A 22687-nucleotide genomic window follows, 5' to 3' on the forward strand; every position below is an offset into this window, starting at 1 on the left:
GCAGTTATCACAGGGTGACCGACAGCTGAGCCTTGGCTGGCTCCATAGTCAGAAACTTCTGACCTGACTGCTTCTCTGCCACAGGGCTGTAAAGCCATTGCGACTGTCACCTCACCCTATTTATGATCAGGCTATCACCTCTAGATTTCCCTGCCTGGGATCGTCGTGCCTCAATCAGTGACTCCAAATGCAGGAAGCAAACTTCCTGTGCATCGGGGCATTAGTATTTTTCTGCTTTCAGGGAACAATCTCCTGTCTTCAGAAATACTTTCTTGGAAACAAAAATCGTTTGTAGCACAATCACAACAACCATGGTGCACACTCTGCAAAGCATCTCTGTAACCGGGACCCCACCGATATCAAATTACAGTTCCTGGGGCAGGGAAAATATTGAAATTTTTTCAAGCACACTCTGCAGAGTTCAGTGCCTTCTGCTGAGCCTCTGAATTGGCGGTTCTGCTTAATGTACTTAGATGCCTTCCAGGAAAGCGTAGGGTACGGTCTGTGCTTACCTGGCAGGCTGCCCACCAGGGTCTGGGGGAATATGTGAGATCCTACATATGAATTTTATTAGGGTATGTGTTTCTGAGCTCATAGTTCTCACATGCTCTTTTGCTATATAAAATGACTTGGCGACTGGGTGGAGGTGCTTTTGCTTCAAGCCATTGAATGATATCAGATCATTTGGATGGGGCAGGGTAGGATGAATCTGATGAGGTCGTCCTGAAGGTTATCTTTAGGTCAGGCACAATGGATACCCCCTCAATCCCTTTTTTTCCACTAGCCTCAGGAGCTTGGTTAAAAGGTGATGTACTCTGTATTGTTAGTGTTGCCTGTTTGTTTTGCGTTCAAAAGCCATAAGTTATAGCTTTGGTGTAGCCTCACAACATAATGAAGGACTATACAAAAGATGTGGCAGTCCTTCAGAACTTCCCACACCAGAAGAGTGACCTATGGCTTCCCTAGGAGGAGTAGGTCATTACACAGGAGGAGCAACTGCTATGTGGGCCTTTTTGATCTCTACCATGGACTGGATTATAAGATTACAGTCCCTTGGGTTTGTGCATTTTAACAATAGTGGTGTGTCTGTCCAGAGGTGGAATTACCATGATTCAATGTACAGCAAAGTAAATGGAATAATCCAATATGTAATGGAGTAATTATTGTACTTGAGACATTATCATTAGTGGACAGTATTGAATGGACAGTCTTCCTTTCTACATGAATACACTCTGGATGCTTGTCTCACAGCAAACACAAATGATCCACAGAAGAACAAATAGTTTGATCTTATATCATTCAACCACTTTAAAGATCCTAATTATGTCCAAGTTCTTTAGAGATGTCTTCTGAGACAATAAAACGGTCCTGAGAAACACAGTTATCCCTCCTCAGTACTCTGTTTAATTGAAGGGAATAATCAGACCTAACATAAATTCCAGACTGACCTAAAAAGAGAGGATTCAATGACAAATCAGGCTCCTCAGCCTCTAGACATCTTTCTAAGATGTGCATTTTGGCATTGTTGCGAAACTTTTTAATTGTAGCTCAAGTGGAGTATGTCTGCCCAGCCAATTTCTCCTGCTGTAGTAATAGTAAAGCAACAACCACTGCATCCATTTGTGCGATCACTGGACTAGGTGGTGTGGGAAGTACCAGGCGGTCAGTGGGCCACGACATGGAAGAGCTTTACAGCCCTGTCTTCTACACTTCGTGAAGTCATTGACAGAATGACTCCTTCCCTGCCTCACTTCTTTCATAATATACTATGTGTGAGTTTATTGATGAGGGGTGTTGGGTAGGATGATCCATGGACTGTGAACAAGGGGTAACCCTACCTGACCCCATGTTTCTTGGACTGTTGACAATAATGTCCTTCCTCTCTCCCACACAAATCAACTGACAAAAGGCCAAGGTGTCTGGATGCATGGGATGAGAGTGTGGTAGTGTTGCCCCGATTCTTCTCTTCCTGCCCCTAAAACAGCCAGTAATCTTCTCTTCTCACACTCAGTCTAATTGACTGTCAAAGGGGCAGAATGGTAGGGTGTAAAACAGGGCTGTGAATGAATCAGGCTGGGGATGGTGGTTTAGTCCAGCCCCATTTCCTTCCCTTTCATCCTTAGTCTTTTAGCTCTATATACAGCTCATTGTAGAGCCTACCTTATAAGTGGGATCGTTGGGCAGGAAAAGAGCCTGTACTCAAAAGCAGTATATGAATGAGAACACCCAGCTGCACTTTTAAGTCCCCATATGCACTTCTCTAGCCTTATTATAAAGAAGAACATATTTCAGAAACACTGATAATATGAATTAATTTGATGGACAAAGAATATCAGTAGAACCAAGTGAACTAACCTTTTTCTATTTGACGTTCATATTATCATTATTAATAATAAAGTATATTCATACTCTGCAAGGTGTTATCTGTGGACAGTCCATGCTTTATGAGCTTATGAATCCACTAGAGGGCTACTACCACGTTTACTAAAGGTTTTTTTCCTATTTCTGTTTCTATTTTTTTTTAACAAAATTGTGGTGCACCAGATATTGATGCTAAGACAGTTCATATGTGATGTGGACTTTGTGGTCCAATTCACAAAATGTTTACAAAACGTCCAAAGCACCCTTTACTTATAGAAAGACATAATACAGGCAGGCATACATGTTACTTATTTCTGAAAAGTGTCATGTATAATTCACAAAAGTTTAAGTTCACCTTTCTCGTTCTCTTTCTCTCTCTCTCACTCTAACTTAACTCTAACTCACGCTCTCTTTCTCTCTCTCTCAGACACACACACAAACGTGCATGCATACATTACACATATACAAGGCAAAGCGTGTGTAAATGTTGGCAAATATGCAAACCAAGTTGTAATCTGTGCACATGCACTAAATGTTTGATGAATCAATTCCTCTTTATTTAATTGCCGCCGCATACAAGATCCTGCCTTTCTCGCAAATTTGGGCTATTTTTTAATGCATCTCCAGTGTGTGATGAAGTGATCCATAAGTATAACATGTTGGAAAATATAAAGACTTGCCGAATAAAGTACACAAGTAACATTTCAATAACATTCTTTTGCTGTGCAGCAGCCAGAGTTAATCAGCCACCAGTGGCAGTCCCTTCTCCAAAGATACAGGAAGTTTCTCTGCCTACAGCATCCACCTTCATCGACGGAAGTCGTACGTACCCATCTTATTAATAAATAATTTCTTGAGCATATAAAACAAATCTGGTGTGCATCCTAGGGTTTAAGTAATTTCCAAGGACAGCATTAATATTAAAAATACAGTTTGGGCAGAGGTCCCTAGGATGTCAGTATGCCTGGCCATGCAATTGTGCCTGCAGTCAAGTCGCTTGCTTAACCTTGGGGTTCTTCTTAGGCACTTTGGGTTGGCCATCGTCATCAGCATCAGCAGAATTGTAGAAAAACTGCACGATCACATTAGATTGGAATAGTTGAATTTTTGATCAGTACATACTCTTATACCAATAGTGCAAACACATCTAAATACAAGTGCAATCGGTGAGTTCACTAATTATGAGAACATTGTTTAGAAACAAATCCTTCCCAGGGGCAGTCAGAATTATCTGAAACGGAGGTTAGTTGTATGATAGAGAATGTATGGTAGAGAAGTGTAGAAGAATGGAGTAACAACCAGAAACCTGCATACAATGCTGGTCCTAAAAATTCTTATTCACAATATGTAGTCCATTTACAACAGGACATATATCCCTCTCTGTTCAAATGCAGTTGCAGCAGTGGCAGGTCTTTTTAACCCATTGTTAAATAGCACTGACGTGCGTTTCAGTATGACCCAATGATGGGGACCACCTTTATCAGAGAGCTCAAAACCTGAACATGGTAGCGGAAGGGGAGGGGTTTGGAAACCCAAACGACAACAACCAAACTACCAAAATGTTATAGGAAATATAGAAGCCACTACAAATTAATGCAGGACTGAGGGCAAAAATACTCCCAGGGCCCCCAGACAAAGAAATATACTAGCATAGGTCATCATATTCTAAAAGACTGGAATGATAAACATGACAGATCCCTCTGAAAGTACCCCAGAGTTTGCATGACAATAGAGTGCCCTCACAAACTGTAGAAGGATTAAAGACCAGCAGACTACTGCAACTGCATTTGAACCGAAAGGGCTATATGTCATGTTGTAATTAAACTATATATTGTGAATCAGAACCTTTATGTAATGTTGTAACCAACTTCCTAGGTATTGCTTTGGTTTGCCGAATTGTATAAAAGATGAAAGAAATATGTTTTAGCAGAACTTGATGCATTAAAATAATGACCGTTAGACTGATAAGTTCAACCTCAGAAGGGGTAAATAGGTTGGTGTTTGAGTGATTGGGATGATTTATAGATTTCTGGAGCTTGGATTGAGTATGAGTGTAATATGACTAAGAGTGAGTGAGTTGAAGTAAAAGGGGGATTTGTAGGTTTTGTTTTTGGGGGTGTATATGTATACTAACTATATATTCAATTGTTTGGACAATCAAGTGCAACCTGTGTACGTGTGTATTGAATAGTGAATGCACAAGCAATGTGATGGTATAATATATGAACAGCAAATCCTGTATATTTTATAATAAAGTTAAGTTGTGTAGTCATCTTTTTAGGCTCGAAATGGTACCTCCTTAAAATCAAGGATTATAAAGTGAAATCTGAGGGCCGGCCTATATTTCTTCTTGTTTGCAGAAGAATGACCTGAACCACATAAAACTGCTTACATGGCCCTAAGTTACCAGGTACTTTGGCAGATTAACATGGCTCTCAATAATGCATACTGCCAAAGATTATGGGCTTTGGCCAAGTTATCATCCACACTTAGGTGCAGTGTGTCGTTTCCGTGTCTTGAGCATAATTCTGTCAAATGTAGCTGCTTCTTTAGCATTTTTCAAGCCCAAGGAAGAGAAAGAAGTCCAACAATGGCTCAGTTATTATTAATGGCGTTGGTGTCCAACATGGGTGTTTCCAGAATTGGATTAGAATGACAGTTTTGTGTCTGGGTTTGACAGAGCCCTGACTAACAAATATTTTAATCGATTGAATGACTAATAAGGGGCTCATTACGAACCCGGTGGTTCAGACCGCCATGCCGGGGAAAAGACCGCTACCGGCATGGCAGTCTGAACCGCCATATAATTACCACAGGGAGGGCTGCCTGTGGCGGCCCTCCACCACTGCCAGGCTACCGCCGACAGGCAGCCTGACAATGGCAGATTACATTATCCGACAGGGCAGCGCTGCAAGCAGCGCTGCCCTCAGGATAATGTACCCTGTTTCCAGCCTGGTCGAAGGGGTGCTCCTGTGGGGGCCCCTGCACTGCCCATGCACTTGCCATGGGCAGTTCAGGGTCCCCCATGCAGTGCCCCGTTGCGCAGGTCACTGCCCGATTTACAGGCAGTGATCTGCACGACGGGTGCTGCTGCACCCGCCACACTGAGTCATTGCCGGCGGCTCCATGTGGAGCTGTCAGCAATGTCCCAGCCCTGCATTCTGCTGGCCCTGTGGGCGGAAACACCGTTTCCGCCTGGCGGCCCAGCAGAATTTTCTTTATGCGGCCAGCGGGGTCTCTAGGGGGCTGGCGGTCTATAGAAAGACCACCAACATGAACATGGCGGTGTTTACCGCTGTGTTCATAATGACCCCTTAAGTGTTTATTGGCTTCCTCAATTGGTATTCAGTGTAAATTAACTGGGGACGTATGTGGCCCTATCGTCTCTTCAGCCAAAGGGACTCTAGTAGTGATCTCGGCTGGAATTTTCAATACTTAGAATCACAGACACAAAAGAGTTGTTGAAGACTTTCTCAAGCTCTTTTTGATGCCCGATATAAATCAAGCTACATGAAGGAGGCAATACATTTTGGATGTAGAGATGGCTTTTGAATACCGTAAAAGCTCTATTCCATTTTACTGCATCTTTCAGATCCGTGGAGTTTGATAGATGGATTTACCTAGAGGTCTTCTCCCTATTTGTGAGTTCAGTGTTAAACTTCAGGGAGTTTTCCAGTTCAAGGGTAGATCTTATACAGAAGAGTGTGCACGGGTGAAGGTATTGGGTTTGGAGAGCTATTTCAGCCAAATCTTCAAATCATAATACCATCCAGGACATTTAGAAATAGTTAATTGGACTATGGTTTTGTCACAAGAGATAATGACTAGGATGAAGTCTCCTATCTTTGAAATTAGTAGTGCAATAGCCCCCATTATCTTAAGAAAGGATTTAAAGTTTAAAAAACAGCCTCGTCCCACCTCTGTGTCTCATGTTTTATGCCAATATCTCCTGGAAGTGAGGTATATTGAACAGGGTTACAATCATAGGCAAGGTAGGTTTTTCCACTAAGTAGACATGCATGCCGAGTGCAATGAATAAAGTCAGCAATGTGGATTGTACTGACAAATACAAACAGCATATTAACTAGTTGTTTGCACAGTTTACATGACCTCTTATAGGAGTTGATATTTACAAATATATAGGACAAAGTTTTGTTCAGTATGTTCTGTAGTTTTATCTTGATTAGTGTACATGAAGTCAACAATCCTCTATAATTTTTAAGGTGTAGGGGAACCTCTTTGTCAGATTATCTCTGCCCCTTTCTTTTGTGAAGGCCACTGTTTCCTGGTGAACCTCTGCTCATTTTTGTATTATGGCAGATATTGTAAAGGAGGAAATCATCATCCAGGGTCTGTCAGAAGAGGTGACCGGCACACTTGAGGTGTCCAGGAATCCTTACAACATGCAGTTCAGGATGGTGTTTTGCTATGTGATCTCACATGATGTTCTAAAGATTCTGGAGTTCATGTTGGATGGGACTGTTTTCAGTATGGTTCTGTCAATCCTGAAGGTTCAATTAGCAACCAGTGGTACATTCAGATAGCAGAGGAATGAAGAGTGTTGTAGGGGACACTCATATGGCAAGCGCCTTAGAATTTTCTTTTGTCCTGTGTGTTACTTCCTTTTGATCTCTGATTTGTCACTAGTACGTAGAGTCTTGCAGTATTCCTGAATTCCCTTATCTTAATCTCTCTGAAGTTTCTTTCCATCAATACGGCCCATAATTTGAGGGAGCTAAATTTATTTCTATGTCTGGAGTATTACTCTTATATCTTTCTTTTTGCTTTGTTTCTCTGTTCTTCTTCTGATTTTCTTCACAAGATGTCAGACTTTCTCTTACATCAGAAGGCAGCCCTTCCAGTACTTCTCATTATTTGTGGGGCAATTTATCTACAGAATTTTCTGGATGTGGTTTGGCTAATGCTTTCTGTTTAGTTAGGCAGAATCTTTATCGTTGTCTAACAGATACTTTGTGGTGTTTGATTTAGGTCCTAAGGGTCAAAAGGCATCCACAGTAACTTTGCTGTTTCTCTTAACAGCAGGAACACATGCCATAGATTCCTGTCATCAGTGGAGGTCTGCCCTAAGATAGAAACTTACTGGGGTAGTGCAGGAGTGTGTGCATGGCAGATGTATTTTAGTCATTACCTGGGTCTGTCACATAGATCTTCATGTTTCATGACCTAACAAGATGGTGAATTGCAGGATCTGCAAAGCTGTACTGAAGCCTATTGTCATCAGATTTGTCTGTAAACTTTGTTACATAACATTACGTTTATGTCAGTTGTGTGGCATCTGATGTGTTTTGGACTCAGTGTGTTTCACAACTTGTATGTCCTCCTTATGAAATAACTGTTACAAGGAAGAGGTATATAGTGGTAGTGTCTAGATTATTTATGGGTAAGCACAGTTCAAATTGTTCAGACTCATTTTGTGTTTTTTAGTACTGGAAGTAGTCTAACTCTGCAAAATCTTGCCTTTGTATTTCATGCATTCCCTTTATGTCAGTGACAGTCTGTATTGCATTACACCAGCCACATCTTTACCACTGTATATCTTTTTAAAATACTTAGGGCTTTAAAACGAGTATTGTTCACTTGCATCACCATAAGAGTCTTGATGTGCTAGCCTCCCAAGTGGTGTGTACATTAGGAGCACAGTCTCCTGCTGATTTTACCACTCCCTAGGGATCTTAACAAAGCTCTTACTGTCTCCATTGGCTTGTCACACTCTATACATGTGTGACTTCAATATGAGGTTCTCAGTAACCCACCAAGTGATTAATACATTTGGGAGGTGAAGGTCCTGGTGAGTACCTGGGGAATCTGACAGTATCCCTATAAATAGAATTCACTGAGGGATTCAATATTACTGGTCCAGATTCCCCTTGTTATTCCTCACTTTGCACCTGGAATTTCACACGAGGACTAGTCTAAAGCAACTGGTATTTGATATACAGACCCAACTGCTTTGAGCAGATGGACTAACATGGTAAACAAGCATTTGCAATGCAACGGGTCTCGCATTTGCTCGAGTTACAGCTATTAGTGTTGTAAATTCCTAACCGGACTTTTCTTACCACACAAATAGAAAGAAAAAATTGGGCTGAAATTTAAAAACAAAAAAAGAGCGCGATTGCACAATGTAAAACCCATCGTGATCGCACTGCATGGAAAAGAAAAGGTAGTGTAGAAACCAGGCAGAAAACATCAGGCCTCGTAAGTTTTCAGTAGTTGGCTGGTGCGCTCGAGGAGGACGTATGCATACCTTTCACTAATGAAAGCAAGTGATTTTAAAAGCCAAGCCCATGAACCAATGAAAGTGACAGGCGTGACATGGGCATGGTTACAAGCCCAAAGAGAGATTACAACAGGGACAGAGAGCTTGTGCTGTTTTCCTTCCTTACTCATAATTCCAGTGTGGCTGGCCCAGACGTGGACCCCTTGCTCACTGCGCCACTGGATTCCAGATAGCCTGGCTGATGAAGGGAGATATCCTGAATCCAGTCCCAGGATGCTTGTTTCCTGTCCAGGGAGGACCTGGCCTAGCAGTTCGGGCTGGACTGTTCCCATGGGAACAGGGTCAAGACTGATTTGCATATAGCTGGGTCCAAACTGGGGTGACGTGGCGAGCAAAATAATGATGGATTAAACCCAGATCTGTGACTGGCGGTGAGTGTTTGAAAAGCACCAACACTCCGTCCATCATTTTATTTTATTTTGTGATGTTGAAAGGAAGATAGACCAGGAGAAGCAAGAAAAACAGAAAGCTAGGGAACTGGAGCAAGTGCAGATCACAGTGAGAAAAAGAGAAGCTTATGGGAGGAGTTGAGGTAAAGGTTACCTCTTGGAATGGTGATTCCCTATTCCACATCCCACAGATTCACCACTAGGGTACCAAAATAGTTGATAGACATGTTTGTACTACACACTGATGTTCCAGTGTCATTCCAGTTTTGTTCGATTACAAGTAAGGCACAGGCTCTGATTGATGAATCCAACGCGGTGACTCAACTGAGTCACTCCCTTTTGAAGTGACTAAGATCACTGAAAGGATGCTTGAGAATGACAGTCTGATTCATGAGTGTATGAAGGACACTCTAATTAAGCGGTTTGTGTTGAAGCCAACCAAGTACCTTCAGAGGTTCAATGACATCATGATGGCAGACAGAGTTCTGTTTGATAAATGGTTTCATGACAAAGTGCGCAACTGGAATGAATGGTTGAGGGGATGGAACCAAAGGTTTACCAGTCCATAAATCAGTTAGTTATTGCACAGGTACTCTGTGAAGAAAGCTCTAACCTGCTCAGGCAGTAATTGTCTGCTGTCATGAAGATGGATCTGGAAAAGCCTGTTGTGTTGTCTGACAAGTGCTAGCTAACAGGGTGACAAAGGAGCTGCAGTAGCTTGATTATTCTGGGGCCATATGGGAGAACATCTCCAAGCAGAATAGTTCCATACCACAAAAAACGGGCCAGAAGGGGTCCCAAAGATTCCCAACTTGGACACAGGCCTAAGGAATAACTGGATTCCTAGCCAGAAGGAGAAGGAAGGGAAGGAGACTTCATTCCACCCAGCATGGTGGCTTGATTTAGGTGCCAGTTGGAAAGGCATTAAAATAATGATTGTCCAGTTACATACCGTATCCCAGCTGCATCTCTGATTGGCAATTTGCTGTCATTAGGAATGGGTACCAGTGAGGGCTCAATGTCACCCAACATAGTTCTTATGGACATCTGGAAGAAGGATGAGATGCTCACCAGGGGGTTTGGCGGGTAGATGGGTATCAATGGAAGGACGCTTCCATCCCTAAGAGATACTGGTGCCTTCAGGACTGTGGTTGAGAGGAAGTATCTTGGACCAGAGGAGATTCTCCCTGGTATTATTGGCATTGGCATGGTAGCAAAGAAGGAGAAATTGGAGTCCATGCTTGCCAGAATTGAGGTGGAAGTCAGTGGCAAGATAGTCATGTTCGATGTAGGAGGGTGATAAAAACAGGGTGCTGGATGACAGCTGGGCAGTAATCCGATTGTATCTGACCTAGTGCCAGAGACCTGCATGGCCTAGAAAGCATCAGATGAGTAAAGCAGAGCACAGGCTGTACATCAATCTCAGAAGAAGTAAGGGATCACTCCTGGAATTAAGAGATTGGGTGAGAGTAGTATGGTGCTTATTCTTTAACCCCGACATCCTCTACCAGTTCAAGGTTATGCCATTTAGGTTAAAGAATGCTACGTCGATCTTGCATTATCTGGCTAACTCTGTGTTGTCTGAGGTGAAAGAGTTCAACTTGACCTACTTGGACATCTTTGCTGTTTTAGCAGTTTGTGGAAGGATCACCTGTGGCACCTGGAACAGTTGCTGGAGAGGATGCAAACGGTGAAACTGATGTCAGGGCTATAGACTGCCAGGTGGGCCAGTCCTATGTGGTTTACCTTGGGCTCCAGTTGGGGAATTAAAACATTTGCCATATGGAGACAAAGGGTGGTGCTTGATTGGAATGTTCCCACAACTCAGACTCAGGTGAGGGCTTCCTTAAGCCTCCCTCACTTCCAAGGAGCCCACGAAGGTGATCTAAACCAAAACGTATCAGCAGACCGTTGATGACCTGATGGCCTCACTATGCAATGCAGTAGTCTTGAAGGCCTCTGTCTGTAGTCAACTATTCATTGTTCAGGCCAATGCTTCTGACAAGGGAGTTGAAGCATTGCTTGCCCAACTCAACAAGAAGGGAGTGAAACATCCAGTTGCCTTTATCTGCCACAAATTGCTGCCTAGAGAGCAGAACTGAGTTTCAATTGAAAGAGTGCTTTGTGATTGTGTCGTGCCTTCACAGGTTCTGGTCTTACTTATGTGACAGCAGGTTTATAATCCAGAGAGTTTATGAGACACTCAAGTGGTTTATGGCTATATTTGTAGAGAACCCGAAGTTGCTCTGGTGCTAGATCTCTCTTCGGGAATTGGACTTCACAGTGGAGCGCAAGGCAGGGTTACATCTGGAAATGGAGATGGACTTTCCTGATTATTTTCTCAATCTGACGACTGTGCTTCTCCAATAATGGATTAAACTGTGGGGCAATCGGGTCTGTGGTTGTGTCTGTTAGTGGAGAGAAAAGCAGCATATTTAGCTCTGGAGAATGTGCACCCCTGCCTCAAAGTCCCTATAGCAAGCTGTGATAGTTTGATCCCCATCTCAGTCTCCATGATGATCATGCTTGTGCACTCAGGCTTTTTCACAGTAGGGAAGGAGCTTAGAGGAGGGCTCTGTGAGCAGAGGGATTACCATTTGCAGAGTGGCTACTACCATCTCACCTTGCTGTTGAGGACTGGCAGTGGTGTCAGCAAAGTGGTTATAGTTGTAGGAAAGTCAGTGCTTAATTTCTAAAGAAATAAGTGTTAGGGTTCAAGGTATCACTTAGGAAGCCACTGCAGCTTGCACCACCAACTGTCCCTGCCAGTGCTGTAAGCTGCCAGCACCATTGGCCTGTTTGCACTACTATTATATTTTTTTTAGTATATATCGAATTGGTTAACTGTCAGAAAGTGTCACCATGCAGTGACCTGTCATATAAAAGTGTTAGTGTTAAGAATAACGTACCAGTGCCGAGCACCAGCAAACACTGCCACAAATTAAGCACTGAGAACAGGCATTTCCCTTTTTGCCGGCACGGATGAGCAGCCTAATCAACTGTCCCACATTTTTCAAGTTTTTCTGCCTTTCCTCTATAACAGGGTTCTTTGATCACCCATATGAAGTATGGATGTTGCTTGTACATGGCCATTAGTGTGTAGATGATACATATGGAGAGCCAATGTTACATGTGGATGGGACAACAGTGGGTTCCAATTTCTATCAGGCATACTTTAGAGGTGCCTAAAATATAGGATTGGAGAGAGAGCCCAGACATCAGATATATATTGGAACGCGTCCTCTGGCACATTCCAGTGACTTTTCAGTGTCTCAAAGAGAGGAGTGTTGTTGGTGTTCAGGAAAGAGGCAGAAAATGTCTTTGAAATTTTCCCCTCTGCCCCTTCCATGCCCTCTGGGAGAGCCCTTCCCCTTACCCCCCCAGGTAAACAGGTAGTTAAGTGGGGTAGCCCTCCTTGCATTGGCGCTTTTGTTTTGGATTTCTCCTGAGGGTACACTCCCAGCTCCTTCCTGATCGCAGTCTGCGTAGAAACCGCAATAAGTGCTGGACTGGCCTGAACCAATCACAGAACTGAACTGCTGAAATACACAAGGACTCCCTACAAATGGATTATAAAGATGGGGCAGAAACTTCCAGTCATTGTGCCAAGATGGGGTGCCTCATGGTGACTGAAAGATTCCTTTGACCACCATAGTTGGAACACTGGTATTGAGCTCCGTTTGCTAGATTTTGGACCTTTAACACGAGGAAGGGTCAACTAGCCAGCAAGGTGAGGCTGTATACAACCTACTTTAAGGAAAAGAGCAGAGGTTGTGAGTAGCAATAGTGAGGGGAAGTGCTGTCACTACTGCGACACTGGCGACTAGCCAGCAAGGTGAGGCTGTATACAACCGACTTTAAGGAAAAGAGCAGAGGTTGTGAGTAGCAATAGTGAGGGGAAGTGCTGTCACTTGTGTGACACTGGGCACAGACCACTCTGAGATTCTGTAAGTAAGCACTAAAGGTTCATTGTGACTCCCCAGTAAAGGCAGCATCAACACCTGTGGCTGATTACGTCCTGGAATTCAACAGAAAGTGGATTCTGCTCTGCATCTAGAGCCAAGAAGTGCCAAAATGCTAGGAAGACCACAACCTTTTGATGCATGTGGACTCACAAGACAAACTCCGAATGCCAAGGTAAGTCCGAGAACATCAGGAAGATTATCACTGCTGCTACACAGGATAGGTACCTGTTTAATTGGGAGGGGTTTTGAGACTGGGCACTACGAAGAAGACACAAGTGGTAAGATTCCTGCAGTCATTACCTATGCAAACCCCCATGCCCCCCAGCACACCTCTAGTTAAGTTGGGTTGGCGCTGCCATGGCTTACCTGAGGTTGTGGGAAACCAGCACTCATCACATTAGGATATCTCATCAGATTGGCTGGAGCAGGTGCTGCAGTGTCCTTAAATGGCTATTTGGGGCAAATGAGATTGGGAGCAAGAGAAAAGCAAACTCACAAGATTGACAATTCCTCCCCCCCCCAGTACTCTCCACAGAGATTTTCCACATACGTCTGAAAGCCAGTTCACATTGCTGTATGAGACTGTCCCCAGATCATGGAAAGCTGTGTTTCCATTGGTACCCCTAACAAAATGAGTGTACAGATTGTGTACTATATTTTAACAGTGCATGTATTTTATTAAGGTACTTTTCTTTTCTTAAACTCAAATACTGGTTGGACAATAAATTATTGATTGTCTCTTGATGTATATTGAGTGCGGAGTATTTAATCCCACACCACCTCCTTGAGTAGTCCTTAGACTGCTCGGCTTTGCCAACCTAAGAGTCAAGTGATAAAGGGGTGTAATTGGTGATCAGTTTTGAGTCCAATAGTAGGGTTAATCTGTGGGAAACCAATAGTGAACAGCCCTGCTTCATACAAACTGAGCTCAGAAACATCCTGATTGGCCTGGGACGTCTGAAACAACTCCTGCACACCACAGTTTCGACACTGTCTTTGCTGTTTCACATATTGTTAGAACTATGTAACGTCTGAAGATGAAATATCCTTTGTCTACTATGTTGTCTAAACTGTAATTTTATTAATGTGTTGAGAAGCATTCAGCTAAACTGTGATCCACAAATCCTTCCTGGCTCTATTGTGTGTGCTAAATACCTATTTGAAGTGACTTGAGCGCAAGACTCTAAACAGTGGCATGATGTGGACCATATAATAGATATCAATAATAGCAATAGATTAAGATGTTCTTAGGATATCTGTCCATCACTTGCCATAATAAAGCAGAAATGGTTTGAGGTTGTGTTTTGCACCTTATGACTTGTTTTTGTTTCTCATGCAGAAAGCACAGATGATGATAAAATTGTGAGTTACCACTGGGATGAAATCAGTGGCCCCTTACGGGAACAGAAGGCAAATGCGGACACCCCAGTGCTTCATTTGGCAAACCTAGTTCCTGGCAACTACACATTTCGGTAAGATATTAATAAAAGTGTATCTCAAACAGACTTAAACATATCTTCCCCATTACAAAATGTATAATAACATGGACTAATGCGTTGATTGACCACCATCGGGTTTGAGTTACCAGCATATCATTTAGAGGTCTGTCATTCACCAGAAACTATGCTGTCTCGGTCAAACCCTGGGACCTCTTCCATCAGTCCTGATCTCTTCAGAGGTTTTATTTAACATAATTCTTAGTGAATGCATCAACTGATCCAGAAAGGAATGTCCATGAAAGGCTATGCTATTTCTAGCCATCAGAGATGTTGATGCCATGTACTACCTGTGATCCAAGAAACAGCATTGTAATTGGGATGGTTACAGTGCCTGGGCATGCCTCACACTGAAAGACCTTGCCAGTAGGATGGTGCTGCATTAGATACATCTCAGGTAGTAGATGTCACTGAAATCACTGGTACTGCTCCTTGAGCTGGAAACCACTATACAAAAATTGTTGCAGAATAAAGGATGCAGATGAAATAGTATAACTCACCAATGAGGTGTACCCCAAGGTGTGCCCCTCCCATGTACAGTTTTCTGATCAGTATGTTGCAGTGATGTTATATGATGTCATAGAAGATGTCATGACTGATGTAATATGTGGGGTAATTAGCAGTGCATGGCGAGGGCGCAAGTTATAGTTACCTTATGGAACGAGTTATGGTTACTTGAACTAACCATAAATGCTGAATTTCTGTGGTTTTTTATGTTTAAAATTTGATCTTAACTGTAACGTTCATATAACCTTGTTTTCTTCAGTGAATTTCTAAGGTTTTTTAAATTTTATTTCCTAACTTGTAACCTTTTCAATTCCAGCAAACTTCCATGTTTTTTTTAATGCTATTTTCTAACTATAACATCTCTGTAACCTGGGTGTGTGAGGGGGTGTGTGAGTGGGTGCGTGAATTGTTGTGTGGGTGTGTGAGTGTGTGGTGGGTGTGTGAGTACATCTGTGACTGGCTGTGTGGGTCTATGAGTGGGTGTGGTAGTGACTGTGGTGACTCGACTGACCTTTTTGGCCAGTGTCTGTCTCTTCCTCCTGGGTGTGCCACTGCTGCTGCGGCTTCTGCTGCTGTCTCCTCACAGAGCCTGCCGGCTCTGTGTTTGAGGCCCACCATCTGTGTCTGTCTGTTATTCTGTCTTTCCTCTTTTGTCTGTTTTACTACTGCTTTCTCCTGTTTTTTACCTCTCTCTCTTTTAATTTTTCTTTCCTCCTTTTGTGCTCTTCCACACTTCCCTCCTTGCCACTGCTGCCCCCAATGGCCCCGCCCCACTGCCCTTGTAGCACTTCCTACCCTCCTGCCTGCTAGCTGACCAATCCCCTACTCCCTCCCCTTCTTAAGGGTTGCTGCTGCGTAGAGAGCGGTGACTCCACTGACCTTTTTGGCCATTGTCCATCACTCCCTCCTGCTTGGCCACTGCTGCTTTTGCTGCTGTCTCCTCACAGGGCCTGCATTCTCTGTGTTTGATGCCTGCCATCTGTGTCTGTCTGTTTTTCTGTCTTTCCTCCTTTCTCCTCTTTTATCTGTTTTACTACTGTTTTTTCCTGTTTTTTACCTCTGTCTCTCTTTGAATTGTTCTTTACCCCTTTTACTATCTCCTGCGCTTCCCTCCCCACCGCTGCTGCCTCCGCAGCCCCGCCCTGGCCTCCTGCCTCCCAGCTGGCCAATCTCTTCCTCTCTCCCCTTCTTAAGGGTGGCCGCTGTGCGGCTGCATCAATGGCACGCCAAAGGCAAGCCCGTCTACGCCTGCCTATGCCTAGACCACACCCAGCGCCACAGACCCTGGATCTCGCACCACCCACCGATACGATGCCAGGACCCTTCGCACACTGAACTCTGGACATAGAGCACCTGCCATCCTGCCTCCTCTGATGGACACCCACGGACCATTCTCCTGCTGCCACTGCCACCTCACTCTCTCTGCACGCCAATCGCCAGACCTCACAGCACCAGAATCACCTCCAGACCACCTCAAGTGAATCCTCCTCAATGTCTGCTCCTTGCTCAGCTTAGCTGTGGAGATTTGATACCTGATAGACACCACCCGCCTGATCATCGCTTTCCTCACAGAGATATGGACCTACATGTCATCTGGACCGGGCATCGCCTTTGCCATTCCCAGGGACTGCAAGTTGCTCCGCAAAGACTGTACATCCAGACCAGGAGGTGGCTTAGCCATTGTCCACAAGACCACCCTCCAACTGCCGATCAACACACAGGAATTCACCCCCCTCATGGAACACCTCCACTTCCAATTGCACCCCACTCTGAAGAACACCACCCGTGGCACCCTCATCTACAGACCATCCGGACCACGCCCGGTAATCAGCAACGCCATCGTCAACATCACAGCCCCCCCACACACTCGCCTCCAACAACTACATTCTCTTTGGTCATCTCAACTTCCATTTTTATGACTTCAGCAACTACAACACCTCATCACTACTCGAGAACCTGGATACAATCTGGCTCAAGCAACTGGTCAACTCACCAACGCACACCTCCAGACACACCCTTGACCCCATTTTTTCCACCAGCAGCAAGGTCATCATCATTGACTCAACCACCACTGCATCCACTTCTCCATCTCCACACCCACAGCACACACTCTCTCAATGCACCCGTCCTACAGAAAATGGAACCAGACTTCTGAGAAGCAACTCATCAACACCCTCTGCAACTCACCACTCCGACATGACAGATGCCAACAACTCAGCATGCAACCTCCACAAATAGATTACTGACTGCACCGACACACTAGCTCCCCTCTGGATTACCACAGGGAAACACTCCTCCAAGAAAGCCACCTGGATCACCACCCCCCCCCACTCCAGGAATCAAAGCTCTCATGCAGGAGGCTGGAGAAGAATTGCTGGAACTGCAAATCCCTGGAATGCTACTTTTAAATCTGCCACTAGATCCAACCATGGCCTCATCAGGTCCACCAGGAAAGCAATTAACACTCGGCTACACCAACACATCGAGGACAATGACATCCTGGATGTCTCCCAGTCAGGTTTCAGAACCAACCACAGCACCGAAACTGCCCTTCTCGCTGCCACAGATGACATATGCTCCCTCCTTGACCACGGACATACAGCAACCCTCATCTTGCTGAATCTTTTAGCCGCTTTCGATACAGTAACCCACTGCACCCTATGTGCTAGACTCCACGCAGCAGGCATATGCAGCAAGGCCCTTCGATGGATACACTCCTTCCTGACAGGCAGAAGACAGAAAGTCAGATTCAAGCTACACCTGTCAGAACCTACAGACATCAGCTGTGGTTTACCCCAAGGATCATTGTTGAGCTCCACAATGTTCAACATCTGCCCCTATCGTCAGGAACTACGGAATTAACATCTCTACTACGCAGATGACACCCAGTTGATCATCTCCTTGACCAAGAACGCCCCTAAAGCCAAGAAAAGTTTCTGGGACGGGATGGAAGGAGTCGCCACTTGGCTGAGGGAATGCTGCCTCAAGCTATACTCCGACAAAACCAAGATCCTCATCATGGGACCTTCCTTCTCAGCCTGGGATAATTCCTGATGGCCCTCAACACTAAGCAAGCCCACCAGCCCCATAGACCACGCACGAAACCTCAGAGTCATCCTTGACTCAACACTCACCATGACCAGACAGGTCTACTCGATTGCCTCCACCTGCTTCCCCACCCTCTGACTCCTACAGAAGATCTTCAGATGGTTACCAACCGACTGCTGGAAAATCGTGACACACACACTAATCACGGGCAGACTTGACTTCGGCAATGCCCTCTATGCTGAAACTGCCAAGAAGAACCTGAGCAAGCTGCAACAAATTCAGATTGCCGCCGCCAGACTCATCCTAAACATTGCCCAGCACAAGCACATCACAGAACACTGAAAACCCTCCACTGACTCACTGTCGAGAAGAGGATCATCTTCAAACTCCTCGTGCACGACTACAGAGCCCTCCACAACAGTGGACCCAGCTGCCTCGGCCACCTCATCACCTGGTACTCCCCTTCCAGACCTCTCTGCTCATCCTAGTAGTCACTAAACAACATACTCTGCATTAAGAAGTCATCAGCTGGAGGAAGATCTTTCACATACCTGGCAGGAAAAGGTTGGAACACCTTACCTCTTCATCTCGGACAGTTGCCATCGCTGCCATCAGTTCAGGAAGGATCTCAAGATCTGGATCTTTAACTGATCTCTGAGGACAGACCCCACAGCACCTTGAGATCCTGTGGTTGAGTAATACCCCTTAAAACACCTGATTGATTGACTGTATGGGTGTATGAGTAGGTGTGTAAGTGGCTTTGTAGGTGTGTTAGTAATTTTGTTGCCCTGTGACTGGGTATGTGAGTGGCTGTGTGAGTGGTTGTGTAAGTGGGTGTTTGAGTGTGTGTCAGTGTGTGAGTGGCTTTGTGGGTCTGTGAGTTCTTTTGTGAGTGGATGTGTGAGTGGTTGTGTGAGTGTGTAAGTGGGTGTGTGACTGCTATGTGGGCCTGAGAGCGGGTGTGTGCGTGGTTTTGAGGTTCAGTGAATGGGTGTGTGAGTGGCTATATGGATGTGTGAGTGGTTCTGTAGGTATATAAGTGGGGGGGGGTGAGTGTGTGAATAGGTATGTGGGTCTGTGAGTGAGTGTATATGTTTTATTAAACCGGGGTCTGGATCCGCAGATCCACCCAAATCCAGGAGGATCCGTGGGGAACTGCAGATCCTCACCCACTCAAAATTTAAAAATATTTGACAATTTCTTTACATTAGTCCCAGAGGGTCAGGGTACCTCTACTCTGACCCCTTTTGTCAATTTTTAATTTTATTTTCCCCGCTGGGAACAGAGTCCCAATGAACAAAATGGCAGCCGCAACTCTCCTCTTAGGTTGCCAACAGCCAATCACAGCATTGCTTTTGGCACGTGGATCCATGAATCCTCAGAGGATCCATGTCCCTAGATATCTATATTATTATTATATATATATCTAAATCAATTAAGGAAGCAAGCCCATGGGCTAAAAGAAGTTTTACAACATAGAGCTTGAATGTCCTCTTTCATCCAGAATTAGGGGGTTATTACAACTTTGGAGGAGGTGTTAATCCATCCCAAAAGTGACGGTAAAGTGACGGATATACCACCAGCCGTATTACGAGTTCCATAGGATATAATGGACTCGTAATACGGCTGGTGGTATATCCGTCACTTTATCGTCACTTTTGGGACGGATTAACACCTCCTCCAAAGTTGTAATAACCCCCTTAGTACTGAACTCCAGAGCTCATATTGTGTTCACGTTTCGGTCCCCTTATAAGTCATTCATGGAGACCATACTTAGGACTTGATGGAGGTCAATCAATTCAGGGGTAATCAGAAGATTAGAACTAGGCTAAAATCACTTAGCATTGTACTGCCATCTGCTGTTCATTATCATCACCAGAGTGTTCAATCTGACTCTGATTGACGACGGGAGAACATGTTTTGGCTGGCAGTTTGTGAATAGGAATTCAACTGGAGAAAAAGTGATTTATATGTACTAGGACATATCCTAGGCAAACACTGGCACAAATTAAGCACTGAGAACAGACCTTTCCCTTTTACACAGAAAATCAGGGTAGGCTCAGTTAATGTTCTAGAGAGCACCACCCACATTAAGCCATTGCTGATAAGACTGGCAAGCTGTATTTGCTTGTATATGATATTTTAGTATAAGACAGAGAAAGAAGTATCAGGTTAAAACACCCGAAGGAATACTTGCCGGCATGATTTTTATGTAAAATAAAATCATATTTGGAGACCCAAATGGCATACAATGCTCAAAACAGGTGTTGTGCTATCTATGTTTGTTTACAGATCCTCCACTACAAGAATCATAAGCAGAGAGAGGTTTGACAAGTTTGTTTCAAAAACTGCTAATTTACAACTATGTATGGCGTGTTGTGAGATATGAGGGGGACCTTGAAGGGTCCAAGCCACCTTTTTATAATGGCATTGAGGCAAAAGTATATACAGGGACACTGACTTGAGCACGGCAAAAGTTAAATAATGTGGGTGACTAAAACTAGTAAATAGTGATAGTTTCAGACTCAAATGTCCCTCTACAAGAAACGTCACATAGTGAACGTTGGTGGTAGTTACTTTTTTCTGAATGCCAAAGAGTTTGCTTTCAGTAAGCAGAAAATGTCATTTGTTCATAATAGGTAATTGATCTCACCATTACAGATTTCAAATCAGAAATGGCAAATTAATTGAAACCTCTCTCTGCAGAGCTACACAACTATTAAAGCGAGACCAAGTACTATATTCAACTGTGTTACATGGCATACCAGTTCAGGTTACCCTGCACTATAATCCATGAATGTATTTCCAAATGTATTTACTAAACAGTATTTAAGATTAAAATTTGTTTCCAGAAGAATTTTGTGTTTACCTTATGTAGGCACAGTTAAACTATGTCAGAGATCAGTAAAGAGGTTTTATCTTGAGATTGAGTTTTACTTTTATAAGCCATGTTGTGTTTAATGCATTTTATACATGTTTTTATCACTAGGCTAACAGTGATTGATTCCGATGGAGCTACTGACTCGAATACAGCCTTGCTGACTGTTAACAAACCTGTGGACTATCCCCCCATTGCCAATGCAGGACCAAACCAGGCAATAACACTGCCACAAAATGCCATCACCCTTAATGGAAGTCAGAGCAGTGACGACCATCAGATTGTGAGCTACGAGTGGTCATTGGATCCCGACAGCAAAAGCAAAGTTGTGGAAATGCAGGTAGGCTGGCAGGACACATAACTATGTAATATTGGAAAGTATTAGTTCAATGGCATGTGTAGGTGTAGATACACATTCTCTGCATACCTCTGCCATCTAGTGTTGGGTCCGGATGTGTGGAAATAGTTTTTCTTCGAAGAAGCTGTTGGAGTCACGAGGTAAAGTGGCCCCTCCTATCAGTGATAGTGTGCATGAGCATCAACTCCATTGTTAGATTGTTTTCTTTCTGCCATCGGGTTCGGACGTGATCTTCAGTGTTCTGGTTCAAGACTGTTTCTGGCTCCCTTCGGACCAATATACGTTTCCATACTCGTTGGTATTGTTTTTGTTCGCTTTCCATTCACATACATTGAAAATAGGAAGAAAAACCCACTTCAATGGTTTGACGTGCTTTGCTCCTGGCCTTCGGGCAATGCCCGGTTGGGCTTACTTTATTTTCACAATTCGGTACACAGAAACAATGCGCTGCTAAGGGAACAGACTCCTTTTCGATTTTGTCTGTGTTGCCATGCTAAATATCTACATGCAGACCTCCACTTGGTTTGCAACCTCTGCTCATCTCCTGACCACGATGAGGAAGGTTGTGAGACCTGTCGACCGTTTTGATCAAAGAAGACGCTGCATGATCATCGGGCGCCTAGAAAAGTAATGCAGCGCAAGGAGTTGGAAGAGACACTGGACATTTTCGGTATCCAAGACTTCGAATCGCATGAAGAGGTACAAGAGACCTCCACAGCAGAGGAGGAGGCTTTCTCCATTCCAGACTCTGAATTAGACCCTGAGGCTCAGACCAGCGTGGCCCCATAGGAAATTACATTGGTGCAGCACTCAGTGAGTACGAAGCCACCTGTCATACCCACCCAAAACATTTGCCACCTACCGAACATAAGGCTGCACCTCCACTGCCGTCAGGCCATGGTAGGCGCCAAACAAGCGTCAAGGATGTCCTGCCCTCTGGCTCGGGACCAAAGGTTAAGCCTAAAACTCCCACCAATCTTCCAACTCGAAAGGTTTTGGCACTGAACCATCCATTGATGTCTTTAGTTCAGACAACATCGGCGTGACCATTTCAGCACCAAAACACAAGGCTTCTTTGGCATTAAATGTTTCGACACCTGCTTCAAATGAGCTGTTTTGGCACCAGCTCCTTTTTCACAGACTATGGTGGAGAAACTTGATCCAAAACAAAAGACAATACATATCCAGCCTAATACTAGTCGGATCATGGCAAAACCAACAAAGCTGACACCAATTCAATCTAAACTTCAGCCTTCATTTGAGGAGGCCATTCATCTACCGACATCCCCTAAGAAAAATAAAAAAGTCATAGCCACCAGTCCAATTCCTCCACCTTTACCACCCTCTCCTCCACCTCCATCATCTTTACCACACCACTCACAAT

The 22687-nt window shown here is 44.2% G+C and overlaps 1 protein-coding gene across 1 annotated transcript in view; it reads left to right on the top strand.

The window, feature by feature from the left end:
- The window catches only part of KIAA0319 (KIAA0319 ortholog), a 562397-nt gene that overhangs the window by 263315 nt on the left and 276395 nt on the right, over positions 1-22687 (top strand). Inside the window, exons 8-10 of the mRNA XM_069218755.1 lie at positions 3091-3183; positions 14356-14488; positions 21057-21285. Coding sequence (XP_069074856.1) covers positions 3091-3183; positions 14356-14488; positions 21057-21285 — 455 coding nt within the window. The remainder of the gene's footprint in view (positions 1-3090; positions 3184-14355; positions 14489-21056; positions 21286-22687) is intronic.

Source organism: Pleurodeles waltl, chromosome 2_1 (assembly GCF_031143425.1).
Source record: "Pleurodeles waltl isolate 20211129_DDA chromosome 2_1, aPleWal1.hap1.20221129, whole genome shotgun sequence".
NCBI lineage: Eukaryota > Metazoa > Chordata > Amphibia > Caudata > Salamandridae > Pleurodeles > Pleurodeles waltl.